General features: G+C 45.3%; 1 protein-coding gene across 2 annotated transcripts; it reads right to left on the reverse strand.

Moving 5' to 3' along the window:
- Nucleotides 1-1261: 1261 nt before the first annotated feature.
- On the reverse strand, nucleotides 1262-15223 carry arhgef37 (Rho guanine nucleotide exchange factor (GEF) 37). 2 transcript variants are annotated; one of them, XM_083686637.1, is made up of 13 exons: nucleotides 15071-15223; nucleotides 13827-14214; nucleotides 12926-13055; nucleotides 11473-11620; nucleotides 10644-10843; nucleotides 10235-10365; nucleotides 9145-9249; nucleotides 8062-8175; nucleotides 7551-7868; nucleotides 6956-7084; nucleotides 5490-5685; nucleotides 4849-5036; nucleotides 1262-3866 (listed from the first exon to the last, which is right to left on the reverse strand). In XM_083686637.1, the coding sequence occupies exons 2-13, from the start codon at nucleotides 14133-14135 to the stop codon at nucleotides 3648-3650; spliced, it is 2187 nt and encodes a 728-aa protein (XP_083542763.1). In that variant the 5' UTR covers nucleotides 14136-14214; nucleotides 15071-15223; the 3' UTR covers nucleotides 1262-3647. The 2 variants fall into 2 exon arrangements, with proteins under 2 accessions (XP_083542763.1, XP_083542762.1); XM_083686636.1 differs by having other exon boundaries at nucleotides 13827-14236.
- Nucleotides 15224-22491: the final 7268 nt, after the last annotated feature.

Below are 22491 nucleotides of genomic sequence, written 5' to 3' on the forward strand. Positions count from 1 at the left end.
GCCTTTTGGGGTTAAAGGTTGGAGCAGTCTCTACAAACATTCAGCTCTTAAGCCCCGCCCCCCACCCCACCCCCCACCCCACCCCACACCACCGAGGGAACGCTGAGGGAAAATCTAAGGGTACCTATACACCGCAGTGGAGATCAACACGTACAAAAAGATAGTCAAAGACTGTGTTTTTACAACAACAACAAAAAAACATTTAAAACATACAGATTTACACATTACGAGATTATTAAACAAGTGGCCATATCACCCTTCCACATTGCTTCTTCTTCAAATAACATTCAGGGTAAGACTTCATTTGAGGGCATTTCATTTCACTGTTTGCATTCTACCCACTTCTACTCAACTCAGTGCCAATATGTGGGACAACATATAATAATCTAGTAATGATTTCTCCTGTCAGTTCAAGGTGTGACTAGGTCTGGCTATGTCTGGGACATCTGGGTTCAGTGGGTCTTATTTCGAGGAGGGCTGCGTGAGGAACCAGAAACAGCTGATGCCCTGATTTAGGAGCAGCCAAAGTCAAACCCCCCGTGGATTGAGGGATCTGTTGCGCCTGACTGCCATGCCTCTCGCACTCAAAAGTGTGCACACACACACACCCACCCAAATACACTTTCTTTCTCAATCTCACGCAAACAGACAATCCCTGTAGATGGCGAGCATGGCGGCTGGAGTCAGTGACTGACAGTCTCTCTCTCTCTCTCTAGGAGGAGCCTCAGGAGAATGTGGCTGGCTGCATCAGGTGCAACGCGTCATGTGCAACCCTGCTAGCCTCTGTGCAGCTCAACACGATCTAAAGCCCCTGTAATTAACCACTAGCCGGGGGAGACTTTCCCATTCTAGTGCAGAGAGGAGGAGGAGGATGAGCCATTGTTAAAAAACTAAAACTGGGTTGTGTCTGGGTTCAGCTGACAGGCCTTAATGGAGCAAGGCATATTAAAGGGAATGCCAAACGGTTTACCAAATATAGCCCTCTGCTTAGGCCTATACATGACCTCACGGCCCTAGACCACTGCTTTCTGTGGCGTGGCTTTGACAGATCAGTCCCAGTCACTCACTCACTCACTCACACACACACACACACACACACACACACACACACACACACACACACACACACACACACACACACACACACACACACACACACACACACACACACACACACAGAGCTTCAACCCATCCAGGGGGCGACTTCCAGGAAAAATGCCCCCCCCCCCCCCCCCCCCCCCCCATCTGCAACCCTTTGCCCCCAAGATGCAGATGCTCACCGTCGGCTGCTGACTGCCTTGGCGACCCACTGACAAATGGACAATCAATTCTACCCAGAACGTAAATCTAAGGCATAGCCAGATAAACAGTGTTTCTGGGGTGCAGCTGATCTTTTTCTCTCCCACACACACGCGTGCATGCGCACACACGCACACGCACACACAAACACACACGTCAGAGGGGCTGACAGAAACAACATGGACTGAGACACACACACACACAGAGCTGTTTAGTACTGGATCATGAAACAGTCAGATGCCAATTCTCGAAGACAGGAAATAAAACCAATCAAATTGCTTTTGTAAGCCTTGAGCGGGGAGGCCAAGGTAATACAACAGATTGTGTTATGTGATTTACCTCCCAGTGGTGACTATAGCAAGGAGACAAACAACTGCTCTTCCTAAAACAACCAGCAGGGGGAGACCTTCAGTGGAACAGGGATCCTAACATCCTACCGACAGCAGGGCTATTTTTAGACCCATTGAAGAGAGGGAATGTATTTTTAGAGCGTTGGCGTTCTGTCATGCTGAGGGTATGTGTTGCTGCGGGGGGAGTTACTGCATCAAATCCCTGCTGACGTCCCTAGCTGATGCAGTGCCGTCCTCTACACAAAACGCACACATATGTGAGCAGCGTGTGAGGACGGACGCTGCAGCGGTTTGGGGGTAAGTGCAACACTAAAAGCCCCGGCCATCCTTCTCTTACACTTCATTACCCAGCATCTCGGTGCTCTCTTAGTGAAAGCTTTGTTTACTGGGCTGGCTCAAATGTACCGCCAACTCCAGTGGCCTTTTTCTTATAAATACATGTGAATTACAGAAACTGCACCATCTTACAGTCTTGTTGGGAGTCATGCTCTGAGCCATAATGGAGTTGAATTCAAACTGCTTGAGTTTTTTTTTTTTTTTTTTTCTCTCTCCCCAGGGCACACAGTCGATTACGCACCGATCAGCATATCAATGATACTGCTGCAACCAAGGAGCAATCATGTCTGTGCTCCCTTTCAGCTTTTGGCAACACTGACTCATTTCACCTTCATATCATAAGACATCACTCAGCCTGGCACATCGCCCTGCTGCCGTGTCAAATAAATACAATAAATAAAACACATTTACAATTAAAACACGACATACCGTGTAAGACCACATTCTGAGAGAACAGCAGGCTAGCAAATATTCTCGTTAAGATCACGGTAAACAGGAGACATTAGCATATTAATGACATATAAAAAGGCGTTGAGGTTTGCGCAACACATGAGGAGGAGAGCATCAAATACTGTGTGAGGTAATGAAGATGCTACACCACATGGGGCCCTTCGCTGTGAGAGCTGGGTGCGGTACGCCCTCTAGTGGTAGACGACATGGTGAGTTCTGCCTGCGCCTGGTCTAGACAGCCCAGATACAGCGGTGCATAATGCCATCTCACTCTGCCCTGACATTTGGACCAATGAGGTGGCATTCTTACTGCTACACAGTGTTAGCTTGGAGCTGTAGCAACCTAGTGATGTAATCGCTTTAGTAACGGTGCTTGCTGCATTCGATTTGTGGGATTCATATAATTCATACAGTACGAGCGAAGGTCAGACAGGCTACTAAGACAAGAGTTTTTGTATAGATTCTTTGCATATTTCATCACTGCATCTCCCATCAGTACATTAGTATGCCAACCTCATTGTTCCCAAAAAATCGTAAAACCGCTGGCCTGACTGGAACATGAATTCCATTACTGTCAATGTCAGTAGCACATTCACTGTTGAGAGTGCAAGTGGTGCACCACATTGGACTCGGAGGTTTGTACATATTTCCATCAGGATGCTAGAGAAGAGAGAGAGAGAGAGAGAGACAGAGCGAGAGAGAGAGTTCGATCCAGCTTCCTCAGATGGTTGAAACATTCAGACGAACAAATTCAATTTCCGGGAGCAGACAGCCACGTCCATCCTCACACACTGAGGCGATACTGCAGTATCTGCCAGTCAGCCAGCCAGCCAGTCAGTCAGTCTCTCCAGGAAAAGCACAGGCAGTGCGCCTATACTCCTGGGTTAGAAATGGTCTCTCCCACTTAACATGCTGTTAATCAGAGCTGGAGTGTGGAGGGGTTGGCCTGGAGCGCTCTCTACACACAAATGCCAGGTACAGGGCGTCACACACACACCTGTCATCCAATCCATCACACACACACATACACACCTGTCATCCAATCAATCACACACACACACGCACACACACACACACACACACACACACACACACCGGCGTGTGTTGATGCAAACGTCAGGGTGTATCTCCTCCTGAGGTGTGTGGGTGGTGGAGGTTAAGTGGCTGCCACCACCGCTCAGACCGGCTGGTGACTGGTTGCCCAGGGCAACCCTAGCGGTAGGGGGCCGTGGACGAGGAGGATGCCACCATGGAGGTTGGCACCACTTCCAGGTAGTTGGAGGGCACATATCCCCTCCGGCCCCGCACCTCCACCAGGCTCCAGTCCGTGCTGCCCCTCTTGTCGAAGGATTCCAGGATTCTGACTGGCTCGCCGGCCTGCAGGGAGACCTCATGACTGCTCCTGGCCATGAAGTCATAGCCGGCACGTACCTGTAACGACACCACACCGAGCCTGCCATCATTAATGATCCTAGCAGTCTAGTCGAGACTGATGTTCTATCAAGGCTAATTGCTCTATTTAGCCTGGCCGATGCCATTAGCAAACACTGCTGTCACCTCTGAGCATAAGAGCAGATCGACAGCGCCGTCGTGTGGCTGGTGTCGGTAATGCACTTGATAATCACCATCATCATCACATCCAATCAGTTTCCCAATGACTTGCAGCTACTCAGCCGAGTCATGGATTTGGGAAAAAGTCGGGACTCGGGGAGCCACACAAGTGAGGAATTCATGCCTTAGCCTGATTGGATGTCACCGACTTTATGATTTGTGATCAGGATTCCAGCGGCAGCGTGAACGGGCTTCGCTAAGAAAGTATGATAAACGCCAACGGAAAGGTCACAGGCAGTATTAGTCACTTTAACAACCCTGATAAGTGTATTTCACACCTGCACACAAAGAGACTGGAACCAGAAACTTTGACGTGCTTCTGACACTACCTCTCACGCGCACGTGTGTGTGTGTGTGTGTGTGTCTCGCAAAAGTAAATGATGCTGTTGTTTGAAGAGATAAAACATATACATATGAATAAAGCACTCCGGGGGGGGTAAGTGGCAAATTTGGTCTTTTTCCATTAAAACCCTCACACACTTGCGGCAGAATCTGTGATTGATGTGTGCGCGGGGGAACAACGTCCCATCAATCATGCGTTCCCCTTGACACAAAAATCTGACTAATCAGATGTGGTTGTAACACCCTGCCACTCACTTCACAAGGCTCCCATGTTCTGGGTTCATTCAAATACGTTGAGCGTTTGATTGAGCCTCGCCTGGAGCGACAGAAGGGGCTCTAGGTTGCACTTCTGGGACCGTTCCATTGGCTGAATGGTGCCAGACAAGATGAATCAACCAGGAAAAAAAAGACTGAATGATTTGAACCCTGGTCTGGTTCTGTGCGCTTCTCTGTCACTCACCTGGAAGCAGGGCAGGGTCATGGTCACTATGGGCTGGGCCTGGGTATGGGACTGGGACCCTGGGGTGTAGGAGTGTCTCCTGACCACTGCCTCACTCTCACTGACCATCAGGTGAGGGGAGGGGGGAGGGTCCTCGCTGGCTTGGTGGTAGCGGACCAGCTTGGAGGAGGGGACATAACCTCTGGGACCTGGGTATAGGGGAAAGAATGGGGATGATCACAGCGCATAGGTAATTAGTATAATTTCCGAGATGTATTATTATTATAATATGGTCATTTGCCCATTGTGCTATCCTTGATCAAGAAATATGTTGTTATCTGAAAAAACATATAACATTGAACAATATTAACATTCGACAGTGGCTGCGTGACATTTATACAACGTGGAGAGTGGTTAACAGTCAACAACCAACAGATGTCTCCACTAACTAGTGGTAGCAAAACAAGTATTCAAATCAAGTTACCATTTGCTGTTATTGCGCTGACTAATACCCAATAGCACCCACGACCCACAAATAACTGATTTCGTATCCACAGTAAAACTCTTTTGTATGACAGGGTCATTGTGGCCTAATTGCTGGTCGTTTACATGCAATGTCAAAAAGATGAGCGCCATGAGTGGTGGTAGAGAGAGTGTCCTACCCCCTGCGTCCACCAGCCAGCGGCGGCGGTCCCCCCGTGTGTCCATCTCTGTGATGATGGCCACCAGCTCTCCTCTGTTGAGGCTGAGCTCCAGGTCGCGGCTGCCCACCACGTGACTAGTCAGCTGGTAGATCTTCCCTGAGCCGTGCTTATCTGTCAGGGCCTTCAGACGCTTCTGGGACGGTGGGCTGAGAGGCTGGAGACACACACACACACACGCACACGCACACACACGCACACGCACACGCACACGCACACACCTAGTTAGCTGGTTTGGTACAGGACTGACACCTCTAATTTTCTCCTGCTCAAGTAACAGCACCTCTTATAGAACACCAGCTGTAAAATACCAAGCCCCTGTATGGTCAAATCAAAGTGAGTACCAGCCATTGAGGCGACAAGACTATCATTCCACGTCAAGCCCTGGACAGTATTTCTCACACTGTGGTAAAGCAACAGCTTTGACAGCTATTCATTAGCGCTGCGCTATTATCGCTAGTGCGCTCGGCTTCCGCAGAGGGTGACTAATACAGCTTCAGATTTGACTGTGTCATCTAAAGAGTTGTATCTAATGAAGCGATCCCCTTCCTTTCATGTGCCACAGATAATGTCATCTGTGAGAGGGAGGCATCAGTAGCAGCCTATGAGGTATCACATCTCCGCTAACCCTGTCATGTATCTCTGTAGAGCTGGCAGACGCCATCTCATTTCTCTCTCTCTCTGAGAGAGAGAGAGGGGTAGAGAGAGAGAGAGAGAGAGAGAGAGAGAGAGAGATTCTCACACTGCAGACATAGAACATTGATTAGAATGATGTGCTTTTTTGTTTATTCATACTGAAGTCATTTTTCATTTATATTAACATTTGTTTTGCTATTGCTAATATTTAATTCATGGCCATGTTTGTGATATAAAGGTTTGTCAGAACCTGTCTGGCGCCCAAAGCAGAAGACCTCTAATAGGCCAATATTACCACAATTATATTACCACAATTATGCCCAACAGGAAATTGGTGGTCATGATATAACTCACACACTGATGTGATGACAAAGCAAAAGGAATGGTGGCTGACTGGAAAAGGTAATGGAATTTACGGCATTTCAGACGACACATTGTCATTGAGCAGGAAATTCAGGCTATTATGTTGAGTGACTCAACAAATTACTTTGGTTCAGTAACTTACTGTCCCTTTCGGTGACATACCTCACTCAAGAGGTAATACCACAATCTCATACAAATGTGTTCTCCTTTGTGGCCTCATTCAAGTCATTCCAAACACCTTGTGATGATGATGCAGGAATAGCACATTCACAATGAATAGCTCTAGTATAACAAGTTCTGCTGCAATTTGTCAACAAGTCCAGCGAGTCAGTCAGTCTCTCTCTCTCTCCCTCCCTCCCTCCCTTCCCTAGCAGCAACAAGACACACAACAACAACAGACTCTATGTACAGCTTCTGTTTGGACCGACCTGGACAATGGGAGCATTGAGTGCGTCCTCCACATTCCGACACAGACTCTCCAGCCTCCTCGCGCCCTCCAGCACCGAGCACTCCGCCCACTCCCAGAATGCATTAGTTTCCAAGGAGCTGTGAGGGAGCTGGAAAAGGTTTCGGCAAAACAGGTTTAAAAGCATGTTCAAGTTGAACATCAATATCTCAATATGCCTTAGGGTCCTTCCGATGCTCACTTCTGACAGCAGGCAAGAGCACATGTTAGCAAGCAACTACATAAACCACTGACATCAATCACACTGGTTGCAATGGGTACTGATCAGTACTATCCATCAAAACAAAACTTCCTTGGTCCCTCTAGTGGAAGCTGACTGGTAGTCATCCCCTCCAACTTCAACAGTGGTAGTGAGTAGTATCTAATGTTGGGCATTGGATTTACTGCTCCATGTCGGAGGCCAGGTCCCTACGTGTTGTATGAATGTGTAGTGTATAGTATGTAGTGTGTAGTGTATAGTGCCCATTTGTTGGGCAATGCCCTGGAAGAGGTGAGGTCCTTGTGTGTAGTATTAATGTGTAGTGTGTAGTATGTAGTGTGTAGAGTCTAATGCCGACCTGTTGGGCGAAGCTTTGGAAGAGCTGCTCCATGTCAGAGGCCAGGTCCCGGTGCAGGCAGCTGAAGGCCCCTAGCATTCCCCAAAGGAGCTGCAGGGCCAGGCCGTTGAACCCGGGCAGCTCGTTGAGGAGCAGGGTGTTGATGGTCTTGTAGGTGTTGGCCACCGCCTGCTCCTCGTAGCTCAGGCTGGCCTTCTCCTCGATCAGCTCGTAGTCCAGCAGCTTGTCCAGGCGCTTGCGGATCAGGTTACGAGGCCCCGCCAGGAGCTCCCTCAGGGCACACAGGGGCTTGTGGACCAAGGTTCTCATCCTCTTCTCCTGGGGGAAAGGATTGGGGAAAAAGGTTAGAGGAGTGAGGTCCTCTAAGTATAACCTGAAGCCTTGGGACAGAGCTGACATATGAGACTAGTAAATGCTTCCATCTGCATAACTCAATGTACACCCCTCCCCCTTCATCCACTAGGGGCTATTGTTGCCATAAAACATTATACTAAATGGCAGCTCGACTCACAAATGCAGGGAGTATCCATTGTCTCAGAGCGGTTGTGATTTCCTTGTAGCATATAGCAGGCTTCTCCCCATCCATGTCCAGGTCAAACTCCTCTGGCCTGCAGCTGAGGAACCTCTGAAATAGAACGGTGGAAGAAACATTTACCACATGCTCTATATTTAGGACTGAAATGAAGGGCTAGGTAAACAGAGGAATGTGAATTGGGTCACTGATGAATAGTCAACGAGAAGCAGTGGTTGTTGTTGACGGTGGGGGTGGAGGGGCTATATTCATGCACTGGGCAATGAAAACAGGGTGGTGTTGTTTCGTAGGGCAATCTAGGCCAAGATGTAAACAAAGTGATGATTTAATTAACATCCTCTGCAGCTCATCCAGAACGCTGCCGCTTGTCTGGTGTTCAATCTCCCCAAATTCTCCCATGTCACGCCCCTCCTCCGCACCCTCCACTGGCTCCCGGTAGCAGCTCGCATCAAATTCAAGACCCTGGTGCTTGCCTACCGGACGGCAAAGGGAACAGCCCCTCCCTACTTGCAAGCAATGGTTAGCCCCCAAACCCCTGCATGATCACTCCGCCCGTCCACCTCGGCTGCCCGCCTGGCACTGCCGCCTCTACGTGGATGCAGTGGCCGCGCTACTCGGTCACAGCTTTTCACTGTCCTGGAGCCCCGCTGGTGGAATGAGCTTCCCACAACGGTCAGGACTGCAGAGTCACTTCCGATCTTCCGCCGTAGATTGAAAACCCATCTCTTCAAGCTACATCTTAACAGTCCCTCCTAAAGACCGCTTCACCCTCACCACCCCCCATATACTAACCCTAACCCCGAGACCTCTTCTCCCCTGTTACCCCCCTGTACAAGTTCTCTCCTGCTAATAAAATATACTACAAAAAAAAAGAAAAGAAAATGAAATTAGCCTACTGGCATTACGACTGCCAATGGCCCCTGGTGTGAGCATTGATTACTTTATCTTATGATGACTATTGGATAGAAGATTCACTTACTTAAACAAATGTATTGTTGTACGTCGCTTTGGATAAAGGCGTCTGCTAAATGCCATAAATGTAAAATGTAAACAACAGCTCACCTGTAGATGGCAGACGTATGTCTCCACATTCTCATGTAGCTCTGTGATGCCATTCTCAAGCATGTAGAAGAAGCACTCCAGGGCATCAAACTGCTCATCCACCAGCTAGACATGAACAGAGAAGTTATGGGAACACTTTTATTATGAAGACATTATAAGGCATCATACATGCCTGTAATGAGTTATAATGTGCTATGTGTGTGCGCGCCTCAGAGATGGTGTATATCGAAGTGTTCGACTGTACATCTGATTCAAGACATCTTCATAGAGATTCTAATGAATTGGTCACAATCATGGTCGGTCACACCAAAGCCTCTTGTACCATTTCATCAAACTAAGCCATTGACATCCACTAAAAGTACAAATACACCAAAGTAGTATTCAAGTGAATATTACTTTTTCCAGTGTTTAACAAGAGAGCCAAGGGTAAGAGCCTACAGTAAGAGCCTACAGTAAGTGCTTGACTACAAAAAAACAAGAAGTTCCCTCACAGTATTTGAATGAATCAACATCCCTATCTTTGACCTTGATTGTGTTCTTTAAGGAGGAAAGCTTCTGTCTGGTATGTCTCTCTGCTTGCAAGTCTCACAGTATTTGAATGAATCAACACCCCTATCTTTGTCCTTGATTGTGTTCTTTAAGGAGTAAAGCTTCTGTCTGGTATGTCTCTCTGCTTGCAAGTCTAATAAACTTATTTTGTGGCTTTAACAAGACCCTTGACTCTTGAATCTCACCTTTGCTGAAATAAAATACTACAGTGGAGAATTTCCATGACAGAGTGTTACTCATAGGCATGTGACCAGTGGGCATTAAAATACATTCTAAATACCCCATGTAACACATTCTACTCATGGGTTCTACTCATGTCTGTGAAGCAGTGCTGGAACACAGAGAGATGACTCACAGTACAGCAGGGCTGGAACACAGAGACAATCCACAGTAAACACTGGTCATAACGTGGGCCCACGGTTACCGTTCGGCCTTGTTTAATAATTAACACACGTCGTCGTTGTAGGAGTGTGTGTGGCTTCATTTTATGGCTGAGTGATATGAGCAGTGACAGACGTGGCAGTTAGCTGTATGACCGTACCTTAGGTGATATACCCGTCTCATGTTTGATGAACTGGCCCAATCTGGCCGTTTTCTTCGCTATGCTGTGGCTGTTCAGGCGATTGATCTTGTCCCTAATCGTTAGGGTCTCTGTCTTCTTGTATTTGTCAGCTATGGTGACAAGAAATAAATATTTGATATACAGTAGAGTTCATAAAAAAGTGAAGACAATACAATCTGTCAATTATGTCCGGTAATGTGCAAAAGCCATGAATAGTGGAGCAATGGTATAGCGGTAGGGGATTTGGAATCACGCCCTCAGACCTTGAGGATGTCTTCTTGGTCTAATGGTAGACGCTTGGGTCTTCCATGTGGGAGACCCGGGTTCAAACCCCACCCGTCACACAATAATATAAAATGATGCCTAGAATCATGTGTGCTGTCCTTACCGACTTCTCTGAAACGTTTGTACTCGTTGATATTGCAGTTGAGGGCCACGGCGGTGTGGGCGGTCTGCTCCAGGAGAGAGTAGGCAGGGTGCCGGGGGTCCGTGTGTTTCTGGATGGTCTGCAGGAGGAGGGGGTAGCGGGCGATCCTCTGGACGGGCATCACCAGGAAGAAACTAAGAGAGGTGGCGTTGACATCCGGCCTGTACCAACACAATGGACAATGGGGGTGTGACATCGTGTTTCATTGTGACAATCAGTCCTTGGTCAAATATATTATGTCAAATTATTTCACATACAAAAGTCCTTTAAGTGCAAATTGATGGGAATGATTCTGGCTGATTAGTGAGTAACATTATGCATTAATATTACAGTTGTCAGATCAGTTGTGGGCTGCTCTGCTGTGCTCTGGCACTCTTGTCTCTCTCTCTCCCCAGAAGGATGTGTTTAGTCTTAGGCCAAGCTGCTGGTGCCATTCCCAGAGAGAGATAGGGGGCTGAGAGACATCATTAGATTGGTTGGTCTCTGGTACTTTTCCGTTTGTAGTTCAGCTTACACATTGGGGAACGGCCCTTGGCTCCTCAGAGATACTTTCCTACTTCAAGAGATATCTTCCTTGTGTGCACATTGTACCACATCATTGAAAGATCCCTGCGATCTGACCTCATGTTTTGACTTCACACATCAGACCTGAAACCAATAATTCCTAACAAATACTAAGGTAAGTCAAGTTCACAGCAAAGACTTGTGACTATTGTTGTGATAATCATGTTCTGTTGACAATGGTAACAATGCACCCAAGAAACCAGAATGCAGTGAGACATGGACGTACGCTGAAGTCTTGACGACTTTCACGATCTCCCTCCAGAGGGCTTCCTTCTGCTTGTAGCTGTTCTCCAGCTCAGTCACATTGTTGTAGTTGGCCAGGTACTCCTTGTAAGCCATCTCTATGTCTGTCGACAGACTGAGGAAAGCATCGCCTGAAAGAGACATCAAATATATGTCTTTTGACCTTGACGATTACCTATGCCTAGGGGGCATTGTTCGTGTGATAGAAATGACTATGTAAAGGTATTTAATATTTAACATTTAACTGTTATATATATATAGAGTTTATTTGCCTGAAAAATAGTCTTCTCGCAATTGGTACACCTCATGATCCAGGCCTGGAGCATTTAAAGGTCAACTAAATGTGAAAGTGTGAAAGAGAGTACTACAGTACTAACCACACACTGGCCCTGTATTCAGAAAGCATCTCAGAGTAAGAGCGTTAATCTAGGATCAGATCCCTCTTGTCCATATAATCTTATTCATTAGGATCTAAAGGGCAACACTGATCCTAGATCAAGACTCCAGAAAACAGCTCTGAAGGGATGAAGTTGCCTTCCACCACTCAACCTCTTTTCTTTCTATAATTCTAACATCATGTTAACAAATGTTCATTTTGTGTCAAACGCATCATCAAATCCCTTTTCTGGTAAGTCAACATAAGCTTGTCATTAGGATATCTATGAGGCTTTAATGGCAAAATAATGATATGTTCGGAACATACTTAAAGTGGACTGGTGGGAAATATACTTCAAAATAATTTTTGAGTCAAGTACTCCTTTAACGCATGCATCCACATGGAGAAGGTAGTGAGAAACAGCAGGTATCATAGCCCCGTGAAAGGGTCAAGTGTGTGTGGGTGTGAGTGACACCTTTAGCTATTCACATACAGACCCATTAGGATTAATACCTGGCAGTAGGTGTGATACTGTGAGAATGGGTGGGTGTGATAAACTGATGGGTGTGAATCTAACCCAGCCGAGGGAGAAGGCAGGCAACACTGACAGTCCTGCAGCTTTAAACTACCTACAAGTCACATTTCATGTAGCATATTTCATATCTTCCTACGCCACATGGCTATGCTATGTTAAAGCAAAGCTAGTAGATCACTTCAAACTACCTTAACATCTCGCATGGACTCTACCTTTGATGTAGCATCTTTCACACCTTCCTATGCCACTTGCCTTTACTATCCTAAAGCTACATTACTGGATCTTGGATGAGGTGAGCTCCCTCCATGCTGTGTTAAGATATTTGAGCACTGGTAACATCCAATCCAGCATCATCATCATCATCATCCTCATCATCACACAAGCTAAAGAATGATGGTGCAACGCTTTGGTATGTGTATTATTCAATATGTCAATGTTTTCATTGTATCTGTCCCTACTGAAATAAACAACAGTATTATAATGATATCATCCTCCTCCTTCTCGGATCTGTGTTTTGTTCCTTACACAGTGTCTCCAGGAAGAGAGGGTCGGCGGGCTGCATGTCCTTCTGGTCCAGCAGGCTGAGGAGACGTCCCGACACGTCGATCACCCCCTCTATGTGGAGGAACATGCTGTTCAGATTCACCAGGGGAGGCTGTGGGGCGGGAACCATACATCACACATGACTTTACTACCACATAAAGGGCTATCATTCACCTCTTCCTCCCTCTCTCTCTACCTCATCTCCCTATTCTCTCTGTGATTCATCCCTCTCTCTCTCCATCCTCTCTCTTTCCATTCTCTCACCCTCTCTCGACCTCACTCCCCCCTCTCATTTTCTCTCTCTCCTTCCTTCCATCCTTATCTCTCTTTCCATTATCCCCCTCTCTCTCCACCTAACTCTACCAGCCTCACTCAACTCCCCTCTCTCTTTGTTTCCATCCTTCCCGTCTTCCATCTCTCTCACCATCCTCCTTCATACAATTACATTAGCCATTTCATCATGACCACTGCCTGATGCATACACAGGCCTTCCACCCCATAAAACGTCATTCCACCCTGTTTTTATGGGACTCCATTTTAAGTGTGTCCTTGTAATCAAAGACTATTACATTATATGGTAATTGAAATACCTCAGAGGCACTGAACAAAATCAGAGCATGGTGCTAGGAGATAACTATTCCTTAGAGAATAACCTATTAACTCAGTGGGGTGGTACTAGTACCTAGAGGCAAGATATGGACTAGAAACCACCAAGGTTGTGGGTTTAACTCCCTGAACCAGGCCGTAGGCAAAACCTTCTATTGCCTATGCAATGTTGCAGGGGGTTGAAGCAAGAAAATGATCAGACTTGACAATGGAGTCAGCGTCCCTTATAAGCAAACAAGGATCCATACGTCTGAAATGCTGTTACAGTGACTGTTACCTGTAGCTTCTGTAGGTTCCCCCTGATGGTGACGGTGCTGATCTGAAGGAGCCGTAGGTAGTTTCTCTCTGTGTGTACCAGTTCCTCTATGGCCATGAGCTGCCTCTGGGCCTTCCTCTCCTCCGCTGCAGCCTCCTCCGCTGCAGCCTTCTCTGCATCCACCTCCGCCTCAGCAGCTAGTACATCCTCTGAAGGCTCCTCCACGAACACAGTTACCTCCGCCTCTACGGTGTCCTCTTCTGTCTCTTCCTCCCATATTCCCTCTCTCTCTTCTGTATCTTCCTCTGTTGGTCCACCTCTCTCCTCCATCTTCTCTTCGACCCCAGCTTTGGGACTCAGAGGGGGAGTGAGGTCTGGGGGAGCCAGGATTTGGGGAGCTGGGTCTGCCCTACGGGGAAGCGCCATACAGTCTGTTAGAGAAAGAGAGGAACAGCTCCATGTGAGGCCTGCCATGCTGAAACCATTTCTCCTCCCTTCTCATGAAGTATGCGCCTGCGCAATTTCCCTTCATGGATTTAAATGAGAATGGATTGGTGTAAGTACCGATACTAAGAGCAATTCTATGCTTTTACATTTTGTGGGAAAGTGGTCAAATGCATACTTCAAGAGAAGGGTGGAGAAGTACAGCATAGAGACACAGAATATCACAGCCCTGGATATCACAGCCCTGGTAGCAGCAGCAGTAGCAGCAGCGGATGGTAGGACTATTGTAGTGGGACTGAATGGCTTAGAGGAGACATGAGGAGACTCTCTGCATTGTTGCCTGTCCTCTGAGCTGGAACACACCATGTGTTCAAACAAGATGGTCCTTCTTTTTAACAAGCTGTCACTGGAGTTACTGCTATTTACTTAAAGTTAGGTTCAATAGTGTATGAAGGTTTTTAGCCGTTTAAAATATAGGATAATAATAAGTCATTTGGTAGTGATTTCAGTATCAAATTTGACTTTGTAATTGAGCCTTGGCTGTACTTAGCAACTGAACAAAAACAAAAACTGAATTGAATATGCTGAAATTATTGTATGTACACACACACACACACACACACACACACACACACACAGTATAACATATTGCTCTCAGGTCCCAGTGTGAACTTACTACTCCAACATCTAATCAAAAAGAAAAGAAGCCCACAGCAGCAGCAGCAGCAGCAACAACAACAACATAACCGCATAAGCCTGTGAAAATAACTAGCTATCAGCGAGGGTGACAGCAGAAATCATCCATTAAAGTGCATCATTACCTTGAGAAAAGGCCGGGAATCAGACGCTGCAAGAGCTAGCTGTCCTTCTGGGCCAGATGAGAGGTGTGTTATGGTCGCGTGGCTGGTGAACAGACAGACTGGTGTCTAACTTTCTCCACTGACTCACAGCTGCCTGGGCCTCATGTGGCATGGGTGTGTGAGTGGAGGGGGGATGGGAGGGGAAGGGATGGGAGGGTCAGCTTAGCCTAGCCCCAGCCGGGCTGTTTGTTAGGGGATGGTGGGGGGGGGGGGGGGGGGGTGGTGGTGGGCAGGAGGAGGCAGAGGAGTGTGGATGGTATTGCAGTGTGGAAAGGCAAGGGAGAGAGAGAGGGGGGAGAGAGAGAACAGCAGCACACATCCCTTCTGCTGAATAAGCTGATTGACTGCAGCAGCCGGTGAAAGGGGAAGTGACGCCTGCTCAGGCAGAAGCTCATTCGCTGGCCTCCATTCAAGAACACAAGCTTGCTCGGGTTGGAAAGAGGAGGGAGTCTCAGCAGTGCACTGCTTGATGTATTTTCACAGGAAACAAAGGAACAAATGGAATCCACCAGCAATTGCCAAGTAATTGTTACAATTTTCCGGTTATAATATGGAGGATTTCAGAATGTAGGCTATTCTTCATACAGACCTTTTTTCATAGCACAAGATAAACATTTAGACAAGTTTATCTTGTGTTTAGGGTATATGATTTACGGAGGAACAATACAACAGTTGGTTAAATTAAGAACCCCAGTGGCAACAGAGAACAAACACAAAGAACTACTTTTAGCCAGTTAACAAAGGAATGTGAAACACAGGTTGACTGAACGAGGAGCAAGGAATGCTGTTTAATTGCATAACCCTAACCCTTTGTGAGTTGACTCATGACATTGTGATGACTGGCTTGCAGCTTTTAAAAATAGATCATCGATCATATGCATTATTCAACAACTAAAATGTCTTTGTTAGATACAATAAATCACCACCATTCCACAATACCACATGACAGAAATAAAAAATCTTACCCATGTGTTTGGATATCACATTTACTAGAAAGGCAATTTGGATCCTAGGGGTGACAGGATGTTGCATGGCTGTTTTGAGCTCCCTATAATCATTGAAGAATAAACATGTCAGTCTAAACATCCTCTCCTCATCATAATAATTGTTTCTGTCTGTCTGTCTGTCTGTTTGTCTGTCTGTGTGTGTGTGTGTGTGTGTGTGTGTGTGTGTCTGTCTCTCTGTATGTCTGCCTGTGTGTCTGTATCTGTGTCTGTCTCTCTGTATGTCTGCCTGTGTCTGTGTCTGTCTGTCTGCTCAACATAAGTGAGACGATAAGACATGTTGCTCTGAAATCCACATGTCCTATGTGTCCAACTGCTGTTTAAAATGTAGGTACTTAGCAAGCAAAGGTTTACTCAGTGAAGGTTTACTATAAGCCAATGTCAACTGTAACAGACGAGGTAGTTTGTCAAAGTTCAATAAATGTTTCTTATTGAATAATATCGAAAACCGAAAGTGTGAGACAGACCATAAGTTCTCAAGACTTACCGTCCTTCAAGCCCGACTGTTGACAACTCAAGAGCAAGCAAACTAGGTCAACGCTCACAATCACTTGAATTCGCTCTTTTACCGTCCATATGGCATATATCGTGCAATAAGTTTAAGCGGGTAGTTGTAAAAAGAAGTAGTAGGCTGCCTATTGCGATAGAAAACGATATTCCTCCCGACTGAACTCCACGAGCACCTTGACACAGGTGTCTTTGAACCCTTTCCACCTGTCTACAGCATTTATTTCTCATGAATGTGAACTCTGGAAGTTGACGTCAGTAGGTGACGATTCCATTGTGAACTCTGGAAGTTGACGTCAGTAGGTGACGATTCCATATTAGGTAGATTGTGTCATTGCTGGGTACTGTAAGTGTATATATATATATTAAAACAAGCATGCTTATGATTAATATGACTCCTAAATACCTGTATGGGAGTAGAACCAGTGTTGTACCTGTCATAACCAAAGCCATAAGTTATTATTGTGTATGTTTTTGTGGAGATTTGTAAACAAATTGTGTATAGCTTGAAATCATGTTTTGGAAAATGTAATGTTGTTCTTATTCCTTTACCACAACAGAGGTCAGAGAAATCCAGTGCTATTTGCATGTTATAATTAATTTTGTCCCGATTGTTTCCATTTTGTTGGAGACCCTGCGTGCAGAAATCACTGATACTGTAGCTATTTTAAGACTAGGCAGCTGTTATATTGGTCAAGACGTTCCAGATAAAATGTATACCTTTGCAAACAAAACAAAACAATGGAAGAGAAGTGAAGCAGTCAACTTCCTCAGCTAATACTAATGTAGAGTCTAGTGTTGGATCCAGTGGAGGCTGGTGGAGGTAGAAATCAGAGGACGAGCTCATTATAATGCATAATATAATGCATGGCATGGAATGAGTAATTGTATCACCATTCCTTATTCCATTCCATGCATTAAAATGAGCCCGTCCTCTGATTTGTACCTCCACTAGCCTCTCCTAGTCGAGTGTGAGATCCCAGTCCTGTGCCCTAACTACAGCAGTTTATTGCGCTTAATACACATACTGTATTACAGAGACATCTAGTGGTTACTTTCCTCTCTGCTCAAAATCTGCCATTTCCAGCCATTTATGAAGAAGAGGCCACCATTTCAGTCATCATTTGACAATGGCATGGATAGGAAACGGATCATTACAGTAGCCTATATAAGAGAATTAAAGAATGGGCCTAAGCCTTCCTCAATACATCATTTGATCATTTTGGGATGTGGGATGGCACATCTCACCACTCATACACACGTGTTTGATATCATTCCTTATTCCATTCCATGCATTACAATGAGCCTGTCCTCCAATTTCTACCTCCACCAGCCTCTACTGCAGGCAATATACTGCCAGTTTTCACTTGGGTGCCAACGTTTGGGTGCCAGGGTAGGATAAGTCCTTTTAACCTGCAAACACACGACTGTAATGGCTGTAGTACGCAGGCAGAGGACTCAAATGCACGACTCAGAGACAAAATCCAATAGAATAGTCTTTACTTTCAAAAAGGTTCGGTACACAGGTAGGCAGTCAATGGGTAGGCAAAGCAAGGTTTGGTACACAGGTAGGCAGGTCAAAAAGGCAGGCATATAATCCGAAAAGGGGTAGGCAAAAAGGCAAAGTCAAAAGCACATTCAGCGATCAAAAACCAGGAATATTTATCACTAGGAAATGCTGGAACATAGGACACGAAGGTACAAAGACAGGGGAACATACAGACGAAATACACAGGGAAGGATGATGAGGAACAGGTGACACCAATCAGGGCGGGGTAGACAATCACACAGGCGGGAAACACACAAGGGCAGGAAGTGAAGTATCTGAAACGAGAGACGAGGTGAGTATAACAACATAAAACATGAAACAATGAATGACTGACATGAAACAAAGACAAACATAAACTAAGGAGCAGGGCGAGACGTTACAATGACATGCTGAAACCACAACTGTAGCCATCAAAAACAAGGGTGAATTGTTTGAAGATTGCTGTACTTACAGCATTTCAAAATCTACATGGTTTTTCATGCTGGAGAAAGAAAATAATAATCAAATTGACTATGATATATAATCATAATAATATGTTCCAGACCAGGCACAAGGCCTAGTTGAAGCCTTTGAAAAAAACATATGGTTATGATTTATCCATATCTAGTTCTTTTTTTTTTCCTTCAACAATAATATCTCTACCTAATAATTTCTTTAATGTTTGCGGAAGTGAAAACAGCTGGTCAGTGAATTTTGATACACAGTTACGGAACACAGTTATGGAACGGTTACAGATAAATAGGCCATCCGTTTGCAGTGTTTTCTCACAGAGCATCTCTCTGTAAGAGGAGAGTTCAGGATGTGGTGAAGAGAGAGAGAAAGGGGAACAATACACACACACACACACAAACAAACACACACACACAAACACACAAACACACACACTCTTTCTCTATTATGCAGAAAATGACAGTGTTTTTGTATACTGCCCACATGACTTAGGGCTGAGGAAGTTCTTCACACACATTGTAATAATTATATTTATATATTTATAAGTACAATGCTAAAATCCCAGATAATTTCACAATCATTGGCTTTGCAATTACATCTTATAGAAGGGTTGCAGATAGGGACATATATTAAACATTAATTCAGTAATTTATTTGGGCAATATCAGGGGCAATATCTGCCAATATATCTGGTTCCAAAACAAAATCATCCAAAACAAAAGCATCTTTCAGATCCTCTCACAGTGCCCCCCTCGTGGTGTATGTTCAATATTATACCAAAAGGGGGCAGTGGAGGCTTGTCCCAAAAGCACTCTTCTTCTTGCGGCTCATCCTTGCAGTTTTATTAGATGTAACTGGAGTCGGTTTAGACGCTCTTTCTTTCATAAACTAGTGGCAGTTTATGAAGGATTATAGGAATATGGTTAACAGCGCTCCATTGATTTTCATATTCTGTGAAAGGCAATAGACTGGAACTTATTCTTTTGGAAACGTCAGTCTGTATGTGTGTGAGAACATGCCAGGTTCTATAAGCCGGAGGAGGCTTAGCTGCATTTGAAGTTGGCCTGAAAACCAGAGGGACCTGGGCTATAATGTGTTCCAGGGCTGCGTCCAGCACCTACTGTACACATGCTCATATGTAACAGGCGTTACCATCTCAACTCAGTTACACACACACACATGCTCTCTCTCTCTCTCTCTCTCTCTCTCTCTCTCTCTCTCACACACACACACACACACACACACACACACACACACCCCCCTATGGCTCTTTACTTACTACATTTATCCCCACCACATAAATACTCCTAACAAAGTGAGAAGCCCATGTTCTGCCACTTGTCACTGCTCATAAAGACGTCCCCCCCCTCATACATTCTACAGTCAGTTCTAAAGTAATGTATGTGCCCACATAAACACAAGCACATGGACATGCTACTGTATTGTAGCATAGCAAAGCCTAGCAAAGGCAGAGCTTGATATGCCATTCAAGTAAACAATGAGCTCAGTCAGCCCCCAGGGTGGCCATGATGCAGATTGACTGGCACTGGCCTATCACAGGATGTCAATCTTAGCACGGTTTTGATGTTTTCTCTCCCACCCCAACAATGGTATGTTCCAAACTGCCACGCTTGGTGCCTGGAAGGCTCCTTCTAGATGTGCTTGAGCTGAAAGATAAGTGAAGTCATAGCGAGGGCGTCCATCTTTTGTGATCTTAAATCTGCATAAAGCTGTACTAGATTAAGAAACAGGAACACAAGGGCAGAAGGAAAAAAAGGGTAATTGGTTGCCAGAGCCTTGTGAATAAACCCTAGGGCTGCACTTAAAACTCTGTTACATTAGCGATTTTATTGAGTATTTTTTTTACTGGGCCCATACCACTCGGGATTGGTTTCAAATCAGGCCCAGGAAATGTCAGTTTAGATTTGCATAGTTCTTTTTTTTTTTTTTTTTAAGTTACTAATTAGTACTTTTGAAACAATTATGGCGGAATTGCGGCGACCTATACTTTGGCCCGATGAATTGCAATTGAGGTCTGTTTACATGGAAACAGAATCAAATTGGTGTGGAATATTCTGTGCCTCTAGCCAATGGTCTGTTATGTAAGTAACACATTATAGTGCAACAAAAGTGCATTTAGTGCTTTGACTGATATAATGAAAGAGATTCAAAGGTATAAACAATAATTTATCCTATTTCAACAAGGACAGAGAAGTTCTTCATTCAATGTTCCTGTGACAAGTTACATTGGTGAAACAAACCAAACCAAAATGATTCGATTGTGACTATTCAAGAAAAAGAGACAGAAAACCGAAATAACCAATAGTGCAACTATTCAAACCAAACGTATGTATGAAAAAAACATTTTGAATTTGATTTCACTATCATAAACAGGTCAAATGAGCTGGTCTGTTGGTGTTTTCAAGCAGGCTTGGCCAGTTGCTACACAGCATACTCATTTGGTAAAGGAAATGGATCTGGTCTGATGTTGAGAAGGGGACAGAGTAGGGAAATGTGGCCAAGGAACTATTACTCTATAGGGCTCACCTCAAGTAGTCAAGAACTGAGGGGACCAGAGGCTGGGCATTTATGAAAGAATTCTGTAATTTCAACTGTGGTTGGAGTTTCGCTCATTTTTTACGGGATTGTTGGGCACAAATAATCGAAAACGGCTGCCGAGCCGCGAGCCAAGCTCGTGAACGTTCGAGATCTTTCTCAGCTTTAAGGTTTGACCCGAGTCACTCTGACAACTTTGTTCACAAAGTACACTGACTGTTCTGATGGAAGGGTTGTAAGGGTGTTCTTCATTCATCTGCGGCTGGACCAAGCCTGGTCCACATCTGGAGCCCAGCCCGCTAGTTCGCTCGCCCAGGTACACTCAGAGGCCCTGCCACTCTCCACCGTGGGGACTCGTTAAGGTAACGGGAGAAATTTAGCACAAGCTAGGGAAATAAACCTGCATCAAAATGTAATGGGCCCGGCCGTAAAAGTATTAAATTGTGCACAACTTAGCCGGAGGGGGGACCTTGGCCGACCCGGGAATGACTACATGCAGACATGCACAGCTATTTAGCTCAACGAGGAGTCATACACACCCTTAATCAAAGCTGTGTGAGTGAGTGGCTGTATGAGTCAATGCTTTTTTAACACCATGTACGGATATCTCTCTTCCTCCATTACTCAACTTTATCAGTATCTCTGATGACGCTGTTATTGACATCCAAGAGTTACGCAACAGTACCAAGTCTAGGGGAGTGTGGATGAAATGAACTCATTTCAGTCTTTCATTAGTGTGGTTCACTTCACAGTTTAAATGACCCTAACTGTAAGAACATAGTCATATCATATAACTAACTGGAAGTTTAAGAGTGCACAAAAAGTTGCATCAGCGCTTGAGTGTTTCAGCCACACTCTTGCCCTTTCCCTACAAAACCATTAAGTAAAGCTGTCTCTCCCTTAACTTTGAGGTAATGTAGACCAGAAAAACGTATTTTTACGAGCACTTAATGTTAATGTAACACTAACACCGTAATCATGAGCTCATGTTCTACCAACGTTCTCCTCTTGGTGCCCTCTGACCAGCGCAGTGTGATACGTAGCCTGCCAGAGCATTTGGCTAAATCCTCACTTTCTCACACTCATAAAGACACTTTGCGCCGAAATATAGTTTTTCCCCTCTTGTCTTGGAAGTGTCTGTAGAAGAGTGCTCCACATCAGGATTCCCATGCTCAGTGCACACACACACACTTATAGGAGAGAATAGAATGTAAGTATTATTTCTTTATTCGGATCCCCATTAGCAGCCACCCTAAGTGACCGCTAGCCTTCCTGAGGTCCTGGAAAATAGATTTTCGATCACAGAGTAAATTGGAA

Source organism: Argentina silus (genome assembly GCF_951799395.1).
Source record: "Argentina silus genome assembly, chromosome: 15".
NCBI lineage: Eukaryota > Metazoa > Chordata > Actinopteri > Argentiniformes > Argentinidae > Argentina > Argentina silus.